This window comes from Ranitomeya variabilis, chromosome 2, assembly GCF_051348905.1.
Source record: "Ranitomeya variabilis isolate aRanVar5 chromosome 2, aRanVar5.hap1, whole genome shotgun sequence".
NCBI lineage: Eukaryota > Metazoa > Chordata > Amphibia > Anura > Dendrobatidae > Ranitomeya > Ranitomeya variabilis.
This window is the reverse complement of record NC_135233.1, coordinates 468,457,640-468,480,259: the sequence shown is the minus strand read 5'-3', so window position 1 is coordinate 468,480,259 and position 22,620 is coordinate 468,457,640. Positions and strand designations below refer to the sequence as shown.

General features: G+C 42.4%; 1 protein-coding gene across 1 annotated transcript; it reads right to left on the bottom strand.

Moving 5' to 3' along the window:
* Window positions 1–629: 629 nt before the first annotated feature.
* On the bottom strand, window positions 630–22,074 carry LOC143806774 (uncharacterized). The gene is made up of 4 exons (XM_077287672.1): window positions 21,955–22,074; window positions 10,866–10,965; window positions 5,497–5,747; window positions 630–1,584 (listed from the first exon to the last, which is right to left on the bottom strand). The coding sequence occupies exons 1-4, from the start codon at window positions 21,991–21,993 to the stop codon at window positions 1,009–1,011; spliced, it is 966 nt and encodes a 321-aa protein (XP_077143787.1). The 5' UTR covers window positions 21,994–22,074; the 3' UTR covers window positions 630–1,008.
* Between the last annotated feature and the right edge of the window lie 546 nt (window positions 22,075–22,620).

The following is a 22,620-nucleotide window of genomic DNA, read 5'->3' as shown; positions in this document are numbered from 1 at the left end:
CGCTATATAACCTTGCTCCTCTGTCAGTTTCTTGCCGGTCAACAATGTAATCAGAAGCCCTTCTGTGCATGTTCCTGCTACTAGACTACTCCCAGCTAAGTTGGACTTTTGTCCTTGCGTGTTTTTGCATTTTGTTCCTGTTCACAGCTGCTGTTTCGTTACTGTGTCTGGAAAGCTCTAGTGATCGGAAATTGCCACTCTGGTGTTATGAGTTAATGCTAGAGTCTTAAAGTAATTTCTGGATGGTGTTTTGATAGGGTTTTCTGCTGACCATGAAAGTGCCCTTTCTGTCTTCCTGCTATCTAGTAAGCGGACCTCGATTTTGCTAAACCTATTTTCATACTACGTTTGTCATTTCATCTAAAATCACCGCCAATATATGTGGGGGCCTCTGTCTGCCTTTTGGGAAAATTTCTCTAGAGGTGAGCCAGGACTGTCTTTTCCTCTGCTAGGATTAGGTAGTTCTCCGGCTGGCGCTGGGCATCTAGGGATAAAAAAACGTAGGCATGCTACCCGGCCACTTCTAGTTGTGCGGCAGGTTTAGTTCATGGTCAGTATAGTTTCCATCTTCCAAGAGCTAGTTCTCATATATGCTGGGCTATGTTCTCTCACCATTGAGAATCATGACAATTTAACATGTTTTATTTGGCACAAAATGGTTAAAACCAATTTACAGTGTTGAAAACTTCGGAATTCCCAAGGACCCCACTACAATCCCAACTAGACTCTATCATTATACTGTTTAATATTTTAATAAGAATGAAGCAGATTGGGTTTAAGAGATACTTTTCCTGCTGCAATAGATTACAAAATGTTTCAATTTAAGAAACTTTAAGCTGTCATATTTTATTAAGACCTCAAAAGCATAGCTTGTAATTCCCATAATTGTACTTGTAGTTGTTTATCTACTGTTAGCGCAGGTCCAGCTCAGGTTTCCCATTAGTGGTATACACTAACAAGTGAAATTAATAATCTGAGGCTACAGAATAAAACATGGAACATCAAATCTCATTGTTTCTGTTCATTACAATCTTCAGGATTACTTGATTTGTTATCAGCTTGATTTGACGACTCGGCAGGTGACCTGAAATATCCCATAAGACTGGAGGCTCCTGCAGCTGATGCTGACCCCAACCAAGACAACCCTGTAGATACTGCTGACCCAACAGCAGTTGAACTGGATGAAACAGAGGATCCTAACTGTGTAATATTACGAGCTGTGGCTTCTTCTGCATCCCCAGATTGTGCAGCTAAAGACTCTCCTAATGGCGCTAAAGATTCAGCTGCAGCCAACACCATGCTGCCTGACCCAGCAGATATTGCATCCACTTTAGCGGCAATTACTGGAGCAAGTGTTTGTGCACCAATGGAAAGCATGTTCCCAAGAGCTGCTACACCCTTTCCGGCAGCTGAGCCTACCACATCTGACACTGCTGTCAGTCCCTGACCTGCAAGATCAACTCCTTTGGCCGCAATTGAACCCACAATATCAGAATTGGAGCTAATAGTTGAACCTAATATTTTGACTCCTTTAGCTGCAGCAACTGTTAGTTCTCCTGGAATTGGCATCAGGTTCCTTATTATCTGTAAATTAGAAAAAAATGATCATTAACATATTTAGTTGAATAATTAATAACCTACAGTCAATAGATTATGTCATGAAGTACTGATCAATGCACCCAGCTTCCAGTCTATAGAGATCAAATACACTTGTATTGGTGTCGAGGAGAAAAATAACCAAATTCTTATTGGGATACGTAAATATCTGACCTATAAAATTAGCCTCTTTTAGGTTTGAAACAGTTTTATTTTCAGATTTTTTAAATTTATTTTTTACTTCTATTCTTGCTTAAGATGAATAAGCATGAATGGTCAACAAAATTACATATAGGAGAACTTTAAATTGAATGTTCACAAGAGATGAGAGAATTGTTTGAAATTTGCCCACTTTGCCGAATTTTCCCAAACATTATGGGAAATAAACTTGCAATGATCAAAAGCACTGGAAAACTTCTACTGTAACTTCCCAGAAAATGTTTGATGGTGGGGATGGTGTTTTCAGGTGGATGAGTAATGTAATAGTTTTCCACTACACATAGCATTTTGCATTTAACCCATAAAGTTCTACTTTGGTTTCATTTGACCAGAGCACTTTCTTCCACATTCTACTTGTGTCCCTTATATGTCATGTGGAAAAAGGTGCTTTGGCCAGATGAGACCAAACAAAGTAGAACTTTTTTGCCTAAATGAAAAACGGTATGTGTGGCGGAAAACTAACACTGCACATCAACCTGAAAACACCATCCCCACCATCAAACATGGTAGCGACAGCATCATGCTGTGGGGAGGCTTTTCTTCAACAGAGACAGGTAAGCTGGTCGCAGTTGATGTGACAACGGATGGAACAATCCTGAAGGAAAACCTGTTAGAGGCTGAAAAAGACTTGAGACTGGAGCATAGATTCACCTTCCAGCAAGACAGCAACTCTAAACATACTGCCAGAACTGCAATGAAATCATTTAAATCAAAGCATATTCATGTGTGTGAATGTCCCATTCATAGCCCAGATATACAGTGACTTCTGAAAGTATTCACCCCCATTGCCTTTTTACCTATTATGATACATTACAACCTGTGTTTAAATATTTTTGAAATCCGATTTGAGTGTGATGCATCGGCACTACATAGTCTTAGTTGGTGAAGTGAGAAAAATATAGGCATAAATTAAATTTATGGGATCAAATAACTAAAAATTGGCATGGGCATATGTATTCAGCTCCTAAAAATTCTGGTGCAAGCAACTACTTCCATAAGTCACTTGTTAATGAAAGGAAGTCCACATATGTGCAATCTAAGTGTCCCATGGTCTGTTAGTATATGCAAACCTTTTCTGACAGGCCATAACACCATTAAGCACATGACAGGCACCACTAACCAAACAATACCAAGAAGACCAAGGAGATCTCCAAACAAGTCAGCGACAAAGTTGTTGAAAAGTATATGTCAGGGTTGGGTTATAAAAAAAAATAAATAAATAAAAATATCCCAATCTCTGATGATCCCCGGAGTACCATCAAATCCATTATCATCAAATGGAAATGTAACACCCCAGGTAACAGGTTGTTACAGTGGCATTGCTTTTCTTATGGGGAGAGTGATACTACACTTGGAAGATAGGAAGGATCCATTTAACAGGTATTCAGCACATACAACTCCATTCTGACTCCAGGCCAGAAGGGGAGCTCTACACCCGACTTGAGGGGAGCTGCTCTCTCTGGTCGGGAGGAGGAGTCAGTTGAGAGGCAGTTGCTAGCCAGTTGGAGAGAGGCAGTTGGTGAGAGGAGAGCTAAGGGTGAGGAAGGTAAGCTGGAGCCTTGCAGACGAGTCATTCTGCAGCTCCTGGGAAGGAAAAAGAGAGCAGAGTGACTTGTAAATAGCCTGAAAGGAGGAAGGAACAAAGGCAAAGTGAAGAGCTGGAGAGAGAAGTTGCAACTGAACTTCCTCCATGCTGAGCGCATATACCAGTAGCCCGAAGACCGAGGTTGTGGGGGTAACTTCATGCCCCAATGCAGAAATCGGTGGGCAGCTAGATTTCAAGTTACCTGTCCACCATTAACACCCGAGGACACAGTAACAGATCAAACCTGGGTCGTGATAGAGATCCTGTAAATAGGCTCGAGTTAATTGTCGTACGGGTTAGTGTCCTACCTAAAAGGGGACAGAAAGAACGTGAGGACCTTGTGTGAGACTTAAGGCAGCAAGGGACTACAACACCACAGTGCTAGAAGGAAGGCTTCCAACCCCACCTGGTTAGAGGGATTCCCAATTCGCTTCCAAGCCGGCTGGACCACACCAGCATCCATGATCCGGTACCCTGGACTGTGGCTGCCTTGAACCAAGTAAAGAGGTAAAGAGACTGCAACCCTGTGTCCTCTGTTTCTTTCTACACCACCTACCACCTGTCCCTACTACATCGAAAGCCCTGGGGACCCTGCTTCACCTGTGGGAAGCAATACCATCCTTGCTGCAGTAACATCACCCCAGTGGACCCCTTTAAGCAGCATTGGTCACCCCTGACCGAATACCACAGGTGGTGTCACGAACTTTTATTATTTCACCCATCCCTTTAACATGGGCGCCCCGTGCCACGGACCAGGTCACTGCCGCCGTGACTCATCCCTTTAAGTACCAGTACCGAGTACCACACGGCCCTGGCGGGCGTTCCAGAAAGAACAAGGTACCACAACAAACCTACCAAGAGAGAGGGCCACCTACCAAAACTCTCCACCTGGGCAAGAAGGAAATTAATCTGAGAGACAGCACAGAGACCACAGGTAACCCTGAAGGAGCTGCAGAGTTCCCAAACAGAAACTGGAGTATCTGTCCATATGACCACAATAAGCAGTACACTCTATAGAGGTGGCCTTTGTGGAAGAATATACAGAAAAAAAGCCTTTACTTACATACAAAACTTGTAAGGCTCATTTTGAGTTTGCCAAAAGACATTTGGGAGATTCCCCAAATGTATGGAAGAAGGTGAGGTGGTCAGATGAGACCAAAATTTAACTTTTTGGCCACAAAGGTAAACACTATGTCTGGCACCAAACCAACACCACTCATCACCCCACGAACACCATACCCACAGTGAAACATTGTGGTGGCAGCGTCATATTGTGGGGATGTTTTTCAACAACAAGGGGAAGATGGTTAATGCGAAATACAGTGATGTTCTTGAGCAAAACCTGTTTCACTCTGATTTGAGACTAGGACAAAGGTTCACCTTCCAACAAAACAATCACCGAAAGCATACTGCTAAAGCAACACTTGAATGGCTTAAAGGGAAACATGTAAATGTTTTGGAGTGGCCTAGTAAAAGTCTAGACCTTAGTCCAATTGAGAATCTGTGGTCAGACTTAAAGATTGCTGTACACGACAGGAAACCATCTAACTTGAAGGAGCTGGAGCAGTTTTGCCTTGAGGAATGGGCAAAAATCCCAGTGGTAAGATGTGGAAAGCTCATAGAGACTTGCAGCTGTAATTGTCACAAAAGGAGGGTCTACAAAGAACTACGGTAACTTTACGGGGGTGAATAGCTATGCACACTGAAATTTTCAGTTATTTTATCCTATTTGTTGTTTGCTTCACAATAAAAAGAAAACCACAGTTTTCCACCACAGTCGTACCACAGTCATAGGCATGTTCATTACATGAACTGATGCAAACCCTCATAAAAAGCAGCAAAAATTCCAGGTTGTGAGGTAGCCAAACAAGAAAAATACCAAGAAGGGTGAATACTTTCGCAAGCCACTGTAAGTCCCTTTGAGAGCCTGTGGCAAGACTTGAATATTGCTGTTCACAGATGCTCTACATCCAATCTCACTGAGCTAGAGCGAGTTTGAAATTTCCAGTAATTGAACCCCTTCTTATTCCCAAAAAAATCAGTAGGTGGAATAATTTTCTGAATGTTTAATTTGGCAATACTTCCTATATACTTACAATGTCCAGGTTTGCACTCCCATATTTCAGTTCAAGGACAAAATTTCGGCAGCAGGTACCATACGGTTTACTTTCACCCACAATTTGGAGTGCTGAACTGACCACTTTATCTTTGGGTATGGGCATCACATCTCCATTATAAAGATTGTTCACTTTGAATTCACCACATTTTGCTTCAGCGTCCAGGGTACTTTTTTCAACCACAGCAGAATTTCCATGGACAGAGTCATCGCCAACACCCACAATTGTACCTGAGGATTCAAGCCATGTTATAGTAAAAGGTGCCTTATCATCATATATTTGTGGATCAGCAGAAATAAGTCACTGGAACAAAAGTTAAACATTTCCTATAGAAATAAATGGCAATATGACAGCATTGTATCAATTGTAATAGGTGTGAGACCGAATAATAAAGTTTAGGTGTCACTAATAACCAACTATAGAAGACCAGCCACACCGCGCTCTTAGGCCGGTTTCACACGTCAGTGGCTCCGGTACGTGAGGTGACAGTTTCCTCACGTACCGGAGACACTGACACACGTAGACACATAAAAATCAATGCATCTGTTCAGATGTCATTGATTTTTTGCGGACCGTGTCTCCGTGTGCCAAACACGGAGACATGTCAGTGTTCGTGTGACAGCACGTTTTACACGGACCCAATAGAGTCAATGGGTCCGTGTAAAACACGGACCTCACACGGACATTCTCCGTCTGGGGTCCGTGTGCGTGCAGGAGACAGCGCTACAGTAAGCACTGTCCCCCCCACATGGTGCTGAAGCCGGTATTCATATCTTCCCTGTAGCAGCGTTTGCTGTAGAGAAAATATGAAGAATAGTGTTAAAAATAAAGATCCATGTGTCCGCCGCCCCCCCCACCCCCTGTGCGCCCCCCCGCTGGTCAGAAAATACTCACCCGCTCCCTCGCTCCTTCCTGGTCTGGCCACGCCTCCTACTGTATGCGGTCACGTGGGGCCGATCATTTACAATCATGAATAGTCGGCTCCGCCCCTATGGGAGGTGGAGCCACATATTCATGACTGTAAATGATCGGGCCCACGTGACCGCATACAGGAGAAGCCGCGGCCAGACCAGGAAGCAGCGAGGGAGCGGGTAAGTATTTTCTGACCAGCGGGGGGGCGCACAGGGGGTGGGGGGGCGGCGGACACATGGATCTTTATTTTAAACACTATTCTTCATATTTTCTCTACAGCAAACGTTGCTGCAGGGAAGATATGAATCGCAGCTTCAGCACCATGCAGAGTGGGTACCACACGCTCCGTGTGGTACCCACTCGCCATACGGGCGGCACACGTGTGCCGCACGTATGGCCTCCGTGAGTTCCCAGGCACACGGACACGGATAACTCCGGTACCGATTTATTCCGGTACCGGAATTATCTGGACGTGTGGGACAGCCCTAACAAAGATTTACTCCAACAATTCTATTTCAGAGTGTTTTTTGTTTTTATATACACAGGGCTCTGTAGATTTGGATTTCTTTTTTTTCTTAATAATAAATACCTTCATTTAACCCCTTCATGACCTTGGGATTTTCCATTTTTCCGTGTTCGTTTTTCGCTCCCCTCCTTCCCAGAGCCATACCTTTTTTATTTTTCTGTCAATATGGCCATGTGAGGGCTTATTTTTTGTGGGACGAGTTGTACTTTTGAACGACATCATTGGGTTTACCATGTCATGTACTAGAAAACGGGAAAAAAAAATCCATTCCAAGTGCGGTGAAATTGCAAAAAAAGTGCAGTCCCACACTTGTTTTTAGTTTTTTCTGCTAGCTTCACTAAATGCTAAAACTGACCTGCCATTTTGATTGTCCAGGTCATTACAAGTTCATAGACACCAAACATGTCTAGGTTTTTTCATCTAAGTGGTGAGGTGAAAAAAAATTCCAAACTTTGCTAAAAATAAATAAATAAATTGCGCTATTGTCCGATACCCGAAGCGTCTCCAGTTTTCATGATCTGGGGTCAGGTGAGGGCTTATTTTTTGCGTGCTGAGATGGCGTTTTTAATGATACCATTTTGGTGCAGATACGTTCTTTTGATCGCCCGTTATTGCATTTTAATTCAATGTCGCAGCGACCAAAAAAACGTAATTCGGGCGTTTCAAATTTTTTTCTCTCTACGCCATTTAGCGATCAGGTTAATCCTTTTTTTATTGATAGATCGGGCGATTCTGAACGCGGCGATACCTAATATGTGTAGGTTTGATTTTATTTATTGTTTTATTTTGAATGGGGCGAAAGGGGGGTGATTTAAACTTTTTATATTTTTTTCATATTTTTTTAAACATTTTTTTTACTTTTGCCATACTTCAATAGCCTCCATGGGAGGCTAGAAGCTAGAACAACTCGATCGGCTCTGCTACATAGGAGCAATCATCAGATCGCTCCTATGTAGCTGAATTACAGGCTTGCTATGAGCGCCGACCGCAGGGTGGCGCTTACAGCAAGCCGGCATCAACAACCAAAGAGGTCTCAAGGAGAACTCTGGTTGTTATGCCGATGCATCGCTGACCCCCGATCATGTGACTGGGGTCGGCGATGCGCTCATTTCTGGCCGCAAGCAGTAGTTAAATGCCGCTATCAGCATTTGACAGTGGCATTTAACAGGCTAACAGCTGCCAGTGGATCGCAATTCCATCCATCGCTATTGAGGGCACATGTCAGCTGTTCAAAACAGCTGACATGTCCCGGCTTTGATGCAGGCTCACCGCCAGATCATTTGTGTTATGTATGTGAGTGGATATGCTACCACTCTGACTGCACGTGTGTGTGTGTGTTGTGATCTTGCTCAGCTTGAGCCAGTTAGGGGTTTTGCTTGCCACTTGGCTTCCAGCATCTGTATCCGGTTATGTGTGCAGTTAGCACAGCTGAGTTACAGAGCAAGTCCAACCACAGAGCCTTTTTGCTCCCCTGTGAGTTCTACAGGGTTTTGTTTAGTTAACTAGCGTCAGCGTAGTATTTTCCTTTGACACTGAGTCTGTTTCGGCCATGTGTGCGATTGGCAAGGGTCGATTATGGAGTAAGCTCAACCCTTAGTTTCTTCTCTCTGTGAAGTTAGTGCAGCGCCCCAGAGTCCTGGCCGTTGCAGTACTGTCGCTCCGCCACTAAGGGGAGTGATGGTACGTCTGATGGCACTAAAGGAGTTCACCTGACCAGGTATCACAGTCACACATTACACTTCACACTCCGGCCACCAGGGGGAGCAAAGGGTTCTATGTATTAGGCCACTCCTCACACTCTGGTAAAACTGGGGGTTGGATAGGAAGTTAGGGAGAAGCTGACTGGGTTTTGCCCAGGTAACATCTAGTGAGAGAAGAGCGTTGCTTGGGAAGATCCAGGGGGGTCCCTGTCAGGGGTGGGGTCCTGACAGAGGCCTAGCGAAAGGACAGATCGTTACGGAGCCGCGCCTGCACTTCATTCCGGCGGCATCTTAAGAAAGGACACGAAGCAAAGTATATTGTGGAGAAGTGAGAAACGAGATCACAGCACAAAGGCGATAGAACCAGGAGGAGTCGTGCCCCGAGATCGGCAACATCCTTCTGAGGCGCGTAGTATTGGGTTCAACGCATTACTTCAAACCAACGGCAGGACAGTTAATTATAGGTTGGCTGCCTCACCTTAATCACCTAATGAAGACAACGGAGGCAATCTTGGGAGAGGGGCGTCTCTAGGGTCCCTATAAAATAACTCCAGGCCTACCCCGTCATACGGGTGCGTCTTATCCATGTCATCTGGGGGACGGAGAGAAAGAACAGAAACATACACGACAGTTGTGAGGACTATCCCGTGGTGCTCAGCAGGGAAGTACTACAACACCCAGGCGCTAGTTGGTAGGCACTGATTTCCACCTGAAAAGGGAACGCTGGATGTGCCTTCGGACCGGCCGGTCTCAGCCAGCCCTGTTAGCAGTGCTCTGGATTGTGGATGCCGAAGCCTTCAGTAAAGAGGTAAAGAGACTGCAACCCTGTGTCCTCGTTATTTACTGCGACCTACACCACCACCTACACCTTTTATTGGGCGCCCCTTAGCAGGACCACGGACCGGATCGGGCCACCGTGACATCCTCAGAACCGAGAGACCCGGATCCGAGTACCCTGTTGTCCTGCGTCTGGGGGCCGCTCCATTAACAGAGCTGTGGGCTGTGCGTTCTGTTCACACTGCGTGGAGTTAACGCAGTCGTGTCAGGTGTATGCTTGCCGTGTGTTCCGCCATTACTCTATAGCAGCAGTTTTACATCTCTGCACGGTGGACCCTGGGTTGGACCGTACTTTATTATTATATTTTATTTAGTGCGATCCGCCAACCCTAACACATGACAGCATTAATTTATATGTAGCTGTCACGCTCGGGTCAGTGGAGCCGTCAGCCAGTCCGTGCATTTTGCCAATCATCGCCGTGTGACTACACTCTTAAGTAAATTTCACAATTATTTTTTCTTTGCTACAGATGGAGTTATCCCACAAGAAACTTTCTTTTATTTTTTTCCAACAGAGAGGGGAGATCTATCAATTTTGTATAGGTGTACATGTTTGTGTTGGGGGGAAAAAGTGAAACAAAACAGCACCGGGTGAATAAAAAAAGTTGGTGCAACCCGCTATGTTGGATGCTTTGGTTTTATTCTACCTCTTTTTTGGTGTACTCTACATCAATGTTTCACCTGATCTTAGCCACGGCACTTTTTCTGGATAGTTATGAAAATGATTAGTGCTCGTTCATACACAGCATTTTTCCATGCATTTTTACATGTGGAAAAAAATTACAGAACCATAGAGTAGCAGCAAAATAAATAAGATTTCTAAAATCTTGTTCACATGTTGCAAGGGGGGTGGTTTGCATGTTTTGAGACAAAGTACTTTTTTTGTTTAAATCACAGCTTGTGAATGCATGAAAGAGACACCAGAGATGTGTGATGTACACAAAACTCTGCATTTTTCATTGGGGGGGAAGCCCCAATGCAAAAAAAAAGCACTATGTGAACATACCTTTAGGCTTTTTGCACACGGAGAGTTTTTTTACAGAGTTTTTGGAGGAGAAAATGAGCAATAATTCAATGTTTTTGAGTTGTAGGAGGACTTGGAGAGTTGTTGCTCTAAAACTCCTCAAAAAACTGTGTACACAGCCGTAGGATGACTTCAACCATCGTGAAACATGAATAGCAACACTCAGCCCTGAGCTAATTAACTCATAGACATGTATGTCACATAATGAATTTGATCAATGCTACACTTTTTTTGGAAGTCTCCACTGCCATCTTTCTACTAATCTGGCTCCATTAAGTCCATTTACATTGGGTTTGGTGTTGAGGTATTACGCTCAGGACATCGTTGTCCCCCCAAAAAAATATATTACCTGTTATATGCACAATATTTCCATCTCCTACGTATATCGCCCAGTGATGATGACCAGGTAGGAGAATCTCAATAATGTCTCCAGCATTGAGAGAATTAATCTGTTAGAGGGAAAGCGCAGAGTTTACTCTATATTCTATTTGTCTCATGTCAGTCATTGCAACATAACTATTTAAATTAAAAAGTCATTATGTGTGAATGTCACAAAAAATGCTTACATTCTCACTCAGAGGGAATCTAAGGCTGCCGTCACGCTAGCAGTATTTTGTCAGTATTTTACATCAGTATTTGTAGCCAAAACCAGGAGTGGGTGATAAATGCAGAAGTGGAGCATATGTTTCTATTATACTTTTCCTCTATTTGTTCCACTCCTGGTTTTGGCTTACAAATACTGATGTAAAATACTGACCAAATACTGCTAGTGTGACGGCAGCCTAATGTGTAGAATAAAAAGGATTATGGACTGTAACTGCATCCATGAGCGGCTCCAGGATTATACAGACCCTTTGGCGACAGATTCCCACTGGGCTCGTCTTCACTTTCAATTTTTCCTCTTCGTCCTCCAAGAGCTATACTTTTGTTTTTTGTACTTTTGTTTTTTTTCTTAGCATTGTACAAGGGCTTATTTTCATTGCCATTTTGGGGTCCATGTGATTTTCTAAAGTGATCAAAAAATAGCAATTCTGCTATTTTGTGTATTTTTATTATTATTTTAGCAATCACCATATGGGATACATTATTTTATTATTTTGGACAGCTACACATGCGGCGGTACCAAATATGTTAATTTTTTAATCTTGATTTCATTATGGGAAAATAGGGGAATTTCAACTTTTATATGTTTATATTTTCCTTTTTTCATTAGTGGCATTGAACCTGCGATGGTTTGTACGATACAGTGCAATACTGTAATATTGCAGTGTATTATAATCTTGCTGATCCCCTATGGAGCCCAGCCACAGGAAGGCTTCATAGTTGTACACAGTATACACAGGGGCCTTCAGTAGGTCCATGGATGCCAAAACAATGTTAGGGCAGTCTCACACGTCCAGATAATTCCGGTACCGGAAAAAATCGGTACCGGAGTTATCCGTGTCCGTGTGCCCGTGAGCTCACGCAGGCCATACGTGCGGCCGCCCGTGTGCCGAGTGGGTACCACACGGAGCGTGTGGTACCCACGCGTGTGGTACCCTGCATCGTGCTGAAGCCGCGATTCATATCTTCTGTGCAGCAACGTTTGCTGCATAGAAGATATGAATAATAGTGTTTAAAATAAAGATCTATGTGTCCGCCGCCCTCCCACCCCCTGTGCGCCCCCCCCCCCCCCCGCGCTGTTCTGAAAATACTCACCCGCTCCCTCGTTGGCTGTCGCTCCTTCCTGGTCTGGCCCCATCTTCTCCTGTATGCGGTCACGTGGGGCCGCTCATTTACAGTCATGAATAGGCGACTCCACCCCTATGGGAGGTGGAGCCACATATTCATGACTCTAATCGGCGGCCCCACGTGACCGCATACAGTAGAAGGGGCGGCCAGCACAGAACACTGCAAGGGAGGCGGGTGAGTATTTTCAGAACAGCGGGGGGGCGCACAGGGGGTGGGAGGGCGGCGGACACATAGATCTTTATTTTAAACACTATTATTCATATCTTCTATGCAGCAAACGCTGCTGCAGGGAACATATGAATCGCGGATTCAGCACCAGTGGGGGGGACAGCGCTTTCTGTAGCGCTGTCTCCTGCACGGCACACGGACTGCAAACGGAGAAGGTCCGTGTGTGGTCCGTGTTTTACACGGACCCATTGACTTTAATGGGTCCGTGTAATACGTGCACTCCCACGAACACTGACATGTCTCCGTGTTTGGCACACGGAGACACGGTCCGCAAAAAATCAATGACATCTGCACAGATGCATTGATTTTTATGGGTCTACGTGTGTCAGTGTCTCCGGTACGTGAGGAAACTGTCACCTCACGTACCGGAGCCACTGACGTGTGAAACCGGCCTTATAGGCATTCTACGATTGTGTTGTCGGGGGGCTATGGGTGTCGGAAAAAAAAACACTTCCCTCCCATTTCCAACCTTTTATCATTCAATATATTTTTATTAAACAATTTGAGTATTTTTTTCTTTATAAATTCTTTATTTTCAAGTTTAATCAACACAGATAAAACACAACACCTTTTTTCAATCAAATCTGGCAAACTATAGATTAAGGGTTGGTTTGGGATGGAAGGGAAATGAGGGGAGGGGGGAAGGTAATGGGTTGGGGTAGGGAAGGGGAGGAGAAAAAAAAAGGGGGTACATAATAATAAATCAGTAACAACAAACTATAACAAATGGCGTGGGCACGAACACTCAATGATTGTACTTATGAAATAACATGAGTAATCTTTCAAAAGAGAGCAATGGCGCCAGATACACTTGCATAGAGGCTTTCAGGAAAATAAAGGCTTAAAGTGTTAGTGGGCTCCTCTCAAGAAGTATTGTCTTCCAGATATTTTTTCCATGGGGCCCAGGCTGACACATAAGAATTGGGATCAAAAATCTCCCAACTGGACAACTCCTCAAGATGAAAAATTTGATTTATCTTGGTGTGCCATTCCGCTATAGTGGGGGGAGCTGCATCCTTCCAATGTGTAACAATTAGTTGTTTCGCAGCACTTAGCATCAGTGGGAGGAGACCATGTTTTTTTCGCAAAACGTTTTTAGACGGGCATGAAAGGAGAACTTCCGTTGCTCTAAGATTTGTATTTATTAGGTGTAATTTTTTGAGAACTGACCCAACACCATCCCAGTAATTTCTTAATTTTGGGCAGTCCCAGAATATATGTGAGTGGTGACCCCCGGGATTGAGGCATCTCCAACAAGCATCATTATCGGCAAGACCCATTTGAAAGAGCCTTGCCGGAGTCAGATGCCACCTGGTTAATATTTTGTAGGAATTTTCCTGTAGGAGTATGCACCTGGAAAAGCCACGAGCACTGGACAACATTCTAGATATTTGGTCCTCTGTAAATGTAGTATTATTCTCCAGTTCCCAGGAGTAGATAAACGAGGGTTTAAACTGTGCGATTGGGGTGATAAGATGCGAGTAAATGCGGGATAAAATTTTTAGCCATGGGAGTGGAAGTTTGATCATAATGTCCAACCAGGACCAATTGGACCTAGTCCGAAATTTTTGTTTGAATTGTAAGAGTATGCGTCGAATGTGGTGTCTTTGAAGAAAATTTTTAGGTTGAGTTAATGCATTTGGTGGCCAAACCCCTCTTTGTAATATTTTATTGCCGTAAAAACTATTCAACGTTTCTCTAGGTAAGGTAGAACATAAATTATATGGATCCTTAAAATCTGTCTATCAGAAAATGTATTGAGCAGATCGGTGTCAGTGCAGAGGGAAAAGTGTCCAACGGGAGTTCCCCAATCATTAATCTTTTAATACGCAATGTAGTTGAAGTTATCTCATCTAGCCTAAGAGTGATTGGTGGTTTAGCTTTAAGGTACCTTCACACGAAACGACATCGCTAGCGATCCGTGACGTTGCAGCGTCCTGGCTAGCGATATCGTTTCGTTTGACAGGCAGCAGCGATCAGGATCCTGCTGTGATATCGCTGGTTGCTGAATAAAGTCCAGAACTTTATTTGGTCGTCCGATCGCTGTGTATCGTTGTGTTTGAAAGCAAAAGCAACGATACCAGCGATGTTTTACACTGGTAACCAGGGTAAACATCGGGTTACCAAGCGCAGGGCCGCACTTAGTAACCCGATGTTTACCCTGGTTACCAGCGTAAAAGTAAAAAAAACAAACAGTACATGCTCACCTGCTCGTCCTCCAGCGTCTGCTTCCTGACACTTACTGAGCGCCGGCCCTAAAGTGAAAGTGAAAGCACAGCGGTGACGTCACCGCTCTGCTGTTAGGGCCGGAGCTCAGTCAGTGTCAGGAAGCAGACGCTGGAGGACGAGCAGGTGAGCATGTACTGTTTTTTTTTTTTACTTTTACGCTGGTAACCAGGGTAAACATCGGGTTACTAAGCGCGGCCCTGCGCTTAGCAACCCGATGTTTACCCTGGTTACCCGGGGACCTCGGCATCGTTGGTCGCTGGAGAGCGGTCTGTGTGACAGCTCTCCAGCGATCAAACAGCGACGCTGCAGCGATCGGCATCGTTGTCGCTATCGCTGCAGCATCGCTTCGTGTGAAGGTACCTTTAGTCCAGAGATAAGGCAAACTTCCCGAGCCCAATAAAGCCAAGTCAATACTGTCCCCCTCCCTACCCTCAGAACAAGACACCACCTTTAACCATCTGCTGAGATGTATAGCTTTGTAATAAAGAAGGGGGTCTGGGACCCCCAATCCCCCAGAGGAGACAGGGTAAGAAAGGAGCCTGTATGGCAATCTAGCCGGTTTTGATTTCCAGATAAATTTGCCTATTAGTGATTTTAATGATCTGAAAAAGGTCTGGGGTATCTGTATCGGGACCATGTTCATGGTGTATAATATGACAGGCATTATATAAGCTTTGAACACATTGATGCGTCCCTCCAGGATAGTGTGGGTAAATTATATTTATGCATCAAAATTTCGACCTTTTTGATTAAAAGGGTGAAGTTACTTTGAAATAAGTTGTTAGGATCTCTATTTATTAATATTCCCAAATATTTTATAGAGTTATTAGCCCATGAGAAGGGGGTCTGTGTGCGGATGAAGGAAATTTGAGAGTGTGGGAGAGTAATATTTAACGCTTCAGATTTTGTTAAGTTAATTTTAAAGTTAGAGAGGAGGCCAAATTGATAAATAATCTGAAGAATGACTGGGAAGGCCTGAGACGGGTTGGAAATAAGAAAGAGCAAGTCATCTGCGAAAGCTAATGTTTTAAGTGACCCCCGAACCACCGCCAACCCCTTTATGCGTTGTTACTGTCTGATGATCTGTATCAAAGTTTCTATAACTAATATGAACAAAGATGGCGACAAAGGGCATCCCTGCCTAGTCCCGTTGTTAATATCAAAGCTGTTTGACAGGGTGCCGTTAATCCTCACTTTGGTCGTCGGTTGAGAGTAGAGGGAGAGGACTGCTGTTATGTATTGAGGAGGAAAGCCAAATTTAATCATTACCTGTTCCATATACCTCCAGCTCACTCTGTCGAAAGCCTTCTCGGCATCTGTTGACAAGAGTACCAAAGGAACATTTCGGGTCTTGGCAAACATTATAGACTGTGTGGCCTTAGTAGAATTGTCCTTCCCCTCCCTGCCCCTTACAAAGCCCGCCTGATCAGCATGGATTAATTTAGGTAAGAAGTTGCTCATTGGTGTCTGCATTAAGCATTGATATCGGTCTGTAGCTGGCGCACAAATTGGGGTCTTTACCTTCCTTCGGGAGAACTGTTGAAAAGCCTTGAAAGCCTCCAAGGATTGCCTAGGGTGGGGCTGGCCCTCTAAGTAGGAATTGAATAAGGACACCAGGTGGGGTAGTAGTGATTTTATAAACTTTTTATAATATATGATGGGGAGGCCATCTGGGCCTGGGGCCTTTCCATTTGGAATGGTGGAGAGAGTGTCTAAAATTTCTTTAGGGGTAACCGAAGCAATTAGCAGATAATGGCCTTCCAAGGTGATTTTAGGGAGTTTTAGTGGGGTCAGGAACTCTTTGATTTTGTCTATAGCTGCTGTTGGGTCTTGAATGCTATCAGGTATGTTTAGGTTGTATAATTTTTCATAAAAGGATCTAAACTCCTCGGCAATATCCGCGGTCTCAAAGATTGAAGAGCCGTCCAAAGCTTTAAGTTGTCTGATGAACGTCTTATCTTTCTGTTTCGTAAGTAGTGATGACATAAGTTTACTGCTTTTATTGCCGTGGAGATAGAACCTCTGTTTGCTTCTCATATAAGTCTTGGCCGATTGAATATTTAAAAGATTCTTTAATGAGTTCCTTAGTTCAGTCAGTTCTGCTTGTATCTTATTTACTTGAGATCTCTTGTGTAATCGCTCAAGGGAATTCATTTGGTGTAATATGGACACAATCTGTTTTGCCCTTTCCAATTTGAGTATTTTTGGTAACATCTGAAACATTAGATATTAAACAAATGAAATAGACAAATACAGAGTCAATCAAACCTCTTCCCCCTTTCAAATGCTATTTCAGTACTAGTATGGTGAAACAACTGTGTTCATGTTATAGCATGTAACTTATTTATAATTCTTAGATGTGGCGAGAGAGAGATTAATATCATTAAGAAGTATGGTTGAAAGAATGTAAAAGCAAAGAAAGAAAAGACAAAAGTAAAAGGCAGAAAGAAAGATATCGGAGATCTCATATCCCAACAGCCTCATTTGTCAAGGGATTCAAAAACACACACCTTATATTAACCACGTCTGAAAATATTGTGATTCTTTAAATTGGATCCATTGGTACCATATCGCAAACCACTTAGCACATGTCTTGTGATTAAATGCCCTGATCTCCTTCATGCCGTGTAGAACATTCATCGCCTCTACCCAATCTATTTTCTTTGGTAAAACCGTAGATCTCCAGAGTCTAGGTATAATTTGACGAATAGCTATTACAAAAAATGGTAGCAGATCTTTCTTGATTTTCGATATTGTACCTGGAAAAATGGACAACAACACTATTTCTGGAGATGCTTCCACGTGAGTTTTGGTAATACGGTTATATAGCTGGAATATTTAATTCCACAAGGATCTAACCCCTGGACAGTCCCAACATACATGTAACATTGATCCAATTGCGCAGTACACCTCCAGCACATATCTGAAACCGCCGGGTACATCTTATGTACTTTAACAGGTGTTCTGTACCAGCTTGTCAAGATTTTATTTATTTTAGTTTAGCTCCTGGATCCTGCAAGAGACCGACATCCCACACGTGAGAGAAACTCCTTTTGCCACTGAATCGTACAATAAGATAATGTGTGTAAAGCGCTGCGGAATATGTTAGCGCTATATAAAAATAAAGATTATTATTTATTTATTTATTACTTAAGTGGCCCATCTCCCATCCCCTCCGACACTATCAGACCATATATCAGGGATATATTGTGTGCCGGACTCTGTGAAAGAAAACACAGGTGCTCAAAAGAGGTAGGCACATGTGGCCAGGGATCTAATATAACTCTGAAGTTGAAAGTATTGCAGCCAAAATCTTCAGGCTTCCCTGAGACCCTCGGTACAAGGCGATGTGCTCACCTAGTACCGAGCGTCTCCTCCCTGCAGGCCCTGGATCCAAGATGGCCGCGGGGCTACTTCCGGGTCCTGCAGGGAGGTGGCTTCCAAGCCTCCCTGCTGTGCCTGTGTGATCACTGATCTGACACAGTGCACAGCAAAGTGTCAGATCAGCGATCTGTCACTTTACTGTGATGTCCCCCCACTGGGGCAAAGTCAAAAAAATATTTACATGTGTAAATAAAAAAATAAAAAAATTCCTAAATAAATTTTAAAAAATATATATATATTGTTCCAATAAATACATTCCTTTATCTAAATAAAAAAAAAAAAAGTACATATATTTAGTATCGCCACGCCCGTAGCGACCCCACCTATAAAAATGTCCTACTAGTTAACCCCTTCAGTGAACACCGTAAAAAAAAAGAGGCAAAAAACAATGCTTTATTATCATACTGCCGAACAAAAAGTGGAATAGCAAGCGATCAAAAAGACAGATATAAATAACCATGGTACTGCTGAAAATGTCATCTAATCCCGCAAAAAACGAGGTGCCATACAGCGTCATCAGTGAAAAAATAAGAAAGTTATAGTCCTCAGAATAAAGCGATGCAAAAATAATTATTTTTTCTATAAAATAGTTTTTATCGTATAAAAGCACCAAAACATAAAAAAAGATATAAATGAGGTATCGCTGTAATCGTACTGACCCGAAGAATAAAACTGCTTTATCCATTTTACCAAATGCGGAACGGTATAAACGCACCCCCCCCCCCCAAAAAAAAATAAATTAATGAATAGCTGTTTTTTGGTCATTCTGCCTCACAAAAATCGGAATAAAAAGCGATCAAAAAATGTCACGTGCCCGAAAATGTTACCAATAAAAACGTCAACACGTCCCACAAAAAACAAGACCTCACATGACTCTGTGAACCAAAATATGGAAAAATTATAGCTCTCAAAATGTGGTAACGCCAAAAAATATTTTTAGTAATAAAAAGCATCTTTTAGTGTGTGACGGCTGCCAATCATAAAAATCCGCTAAAAAAACGCTATAAAAGTAAATCAAACCCCCCCTTCATCACACCCCTTAGTTAGGGAAAAATAAAAAAAATAAAAAAAGTATTTATTTCCATTTTCCCATTAGGGTTAGGGTTAGGGCTAGGGTTAGGGCTAGGGTTAGGGCTAGGGTTAGGGTTAGGGCTAGGATTAGGGCTAGGGTTAGGGTTAGGGCTAGGGTTAGGGCTAGGGTTAGGGTTAGGGTTAGGGCTAGGGTTAGGGTTAGGGCTAGGGTTAGGGCTAGGGTTAGGGTTAGGGCTAGGGTTAGGGCTAGGGTTAGGGTTTGGATTACATTTACAGTTGGGATTAGGGTTAGGGGTGTGTCAGGGTTAGGGGTGTGGTTAGGGTTATGGTTGGGATCAGGGTTAGGGGTGTGTTGGAGTTTGGGGTGTGGTTAAGGTTGGGATTAGGATTAGGGGTGTGTTGGTGTTAGGGGTTCAGTTACAATTGGGGGTTTCCACTATTTAGGTACATCAGGGCTCTCCAAACGCGACATGGCGTCCGATCTCAATTCCAGCCAATTCTACGTTGAAAAAGTAAAACAGTGCTCCTTCCCTTCTGAGCTCTCCTCTAAACAGGGGTTTACCCCAACCTATCGGGTATCAGTGTACTCAGGACCAATTGAACAACAACTTTTGGGGTCCAATTTCTCCTGTTACCCTTGGGAAAATACAAAACTGGGGGCTAAAAAATAATTTTTGTGGAAAAAAAATAATTTTTATTTTCAGGGCTCTGCGTCATAAACTGTAGTGAAACACTTGGGGGTTCAAAGCTCTCACAACACATCTAGATAAGTTCCTTAGCTGATCTACTTTCAAAAATGGTGTCACTTGTGGAGGTTTCAAGTTTAGGCGCAATTTCTTCTGGTAACCTTGGGAAAATAAAAAATTGGGAACGAAAAGTTCATTTTTGTGAAAAAATATTATTTTTTACTTTTACGGCTCTACATTATAAACTTCTGTGAAGCACTTGGTGGGTCAAAGTGCTCACCACACATCTAGATAAGTTCCTTAGGGGATCTACTTTTCAAAATGGTGTCACTTGTGGGGGGTTTCAATGTTTAGGCACATTAGTGGCTCTCGAAACGCAACATGGCGTCCCATCTCAATTCCAGCCAATTTTGCATTGAAAACTCAAATGGCGCTCCTTCCCTTCCGAGCTCTGCCATGCGCCCAAACAGTGGTTTACCCCCACATATGGGGAATCGGGGTACTAAGGACAAATTGTACAACAACTTTTGGGATCCATTTTCTCCTGTTACCCTTGGTAAAATAAAACAAATTGAAGCTGAAGTAAATTTTTTATGAAAAAAAATTAAATGTTCATTTTTTTTAAAACATTCCAAAAATTCCTGTTAAGCACCAGAAGGGTTAATAAACTTCTTGAATGTGGTTTTGAGCACCTTGATGGGTGCAGTTTTTAGAATGATGTCACACTTGGTTATTTTCTATCATATAGACCCCTCAAAATGACTTCAAATGTGATGTGGTCCCTAAAAAAAAATGGTGTTGTAAAAATGAGAAATTGCTGGTCAACTTATAACCCTTATAACTCCCTAACAAAAAAAAATTTGTTTCCAAAACTGATGTAAAGTAGACATGTGGGAAATGTTACTTATTAAGTATTTTGTGTGACATATCTCTGTGATTTAAGGGCATAAAAATTCAAAGTTGAAAAATTGTGAAATTTTCAAAATTTTCGCCAAATTTCCATTTTTTCACAGATAAACGCAGGTAATATCAAAGAAATTTTACAACTATCATGAAGTACAATATGTCGCGAGAAAGCAATGTCAGAATCACCGGGATCCGTTGAAGCATTCCAGAGTTATAACCTCATAAAGGGACAGTGGTCAGAATATGTTCATATGGTAGCCAGAACACCCCCTGGTAAAGACTTGGAGATCCATTTCCAACCTTTTAAATGCCACTATTACAATTGAAAGTGGCATCTAAAGAGTTAAACTGCTGCAATCAGATCTCACTCCAATTGTAGTATTTGACTAAAGTGCCATCTGTACGACACAGATGGTGACTACACTGCATGCAGTTGGCTCAGTTCCTGAGCTCAATTCATACCTACTGTGTAGGCACACCAGGATTGGTAAGTCCTGACACCTACCTGGGTTTGCAGGACGCTGGCGCTGGCCCAAGACTACAACACATGCTATACATAGTTAAATGTATGTAACACCTCATCTATCTAATGGATTTAGGCACTTAGCAGAGCACCTCTGGCTGTTATGACCTGCTGCAAATGTGATGCATAGCGAAACACCAGCTTCAGGCAGAGTTCTTGAAGAATCTTAGCTCATTACTCATGGGCAATGGCCTCCAGTTCACTAATATTCTTGGTTGTCAACAGTGTAGTCCAAAAAGGTAAGAGAAGAGATCATTGCTTCACACAAAGAAAGGAAATGATACAAAAAGATATAAGAGCATTGAGTATTCATAGAGATAAATTTGGAAACGTAGTCGTAAGTTTAAAATTATAGGAATACTGGTTATACTACCTGGATGTGGCAAAAAGAAACATCCATCACCGGAGGTCACTACTACTGACCCAATAGCCCAAGAAAAGTCAGCTCCAATCAATAGGCTCAAAACCATATAAATCAGCCACAAATAGTTTGGGTTTCTGGCACCCACTATAGCTTTTTTTTCAGATTGGAAATGGCATACTTTTATGTGTACTGTAAACCATATTTTTGGCATGAATAATGGTGCATTGTCATTTTATAAAATAAAAGCAATAAAGGAAAAATGTAAAACTAATTTCTATCAATGTATTCTTGCATTGTAAAAAAACAAATTTGAATCTTTTATGGGGAAAAAATGCTACAATGTAAAATAACTCACCAGTTCCTGAGACATTTGTCCTCCACTTCTTCCAGACATACAGTATTGAGAAGTCTATGAAAATAATATTCTTAGTCATTAGTCATGCGATCAATGGTCAAATTCCATGTACAATTACAACATAAATATATCATTGTGTAACCTGGAATATTTCATGGTATTGGGTAATGGTACAAAAACCAAGGCAGATGACATGTGGGTAGAGTTCAAACTACTGTACAAGATAAGAAATAACTTAGGATGAGTGAATCTGTATAAATTTAACCCCTTAAGGACCAGGAGTATTTTAGTTTTTACATTTCCATGTTTTGCTCCTTTTTTTCTGTCAATATGGCCATGTGAGGGCTTGTTTTTTGCAGGATGAGTTGTCCTTTTAAATGTCATAATTGATTTTACCATATTGTGTACTGGAAAATCGAAAAAAAAAAATCCAAATGCGGTGAAGTTGCAAAAAAAAGTGCAATTCCATAATTGTTTTACATTTTTTTTACCATGTAAATGCTAAAATTGACCTGTCAATATGATTCTCCAGATCATTACGAGTTCATAGACACCAAGCGTTTATAGGTTCTTTTTTAATTTTAGTGGTGAAAAAAAATCTAACGTTTGTAAACAAAAAAAAAAATTGTTGCCATTTTCCGAGACCCGTAGCGTATCCGTTTTTCA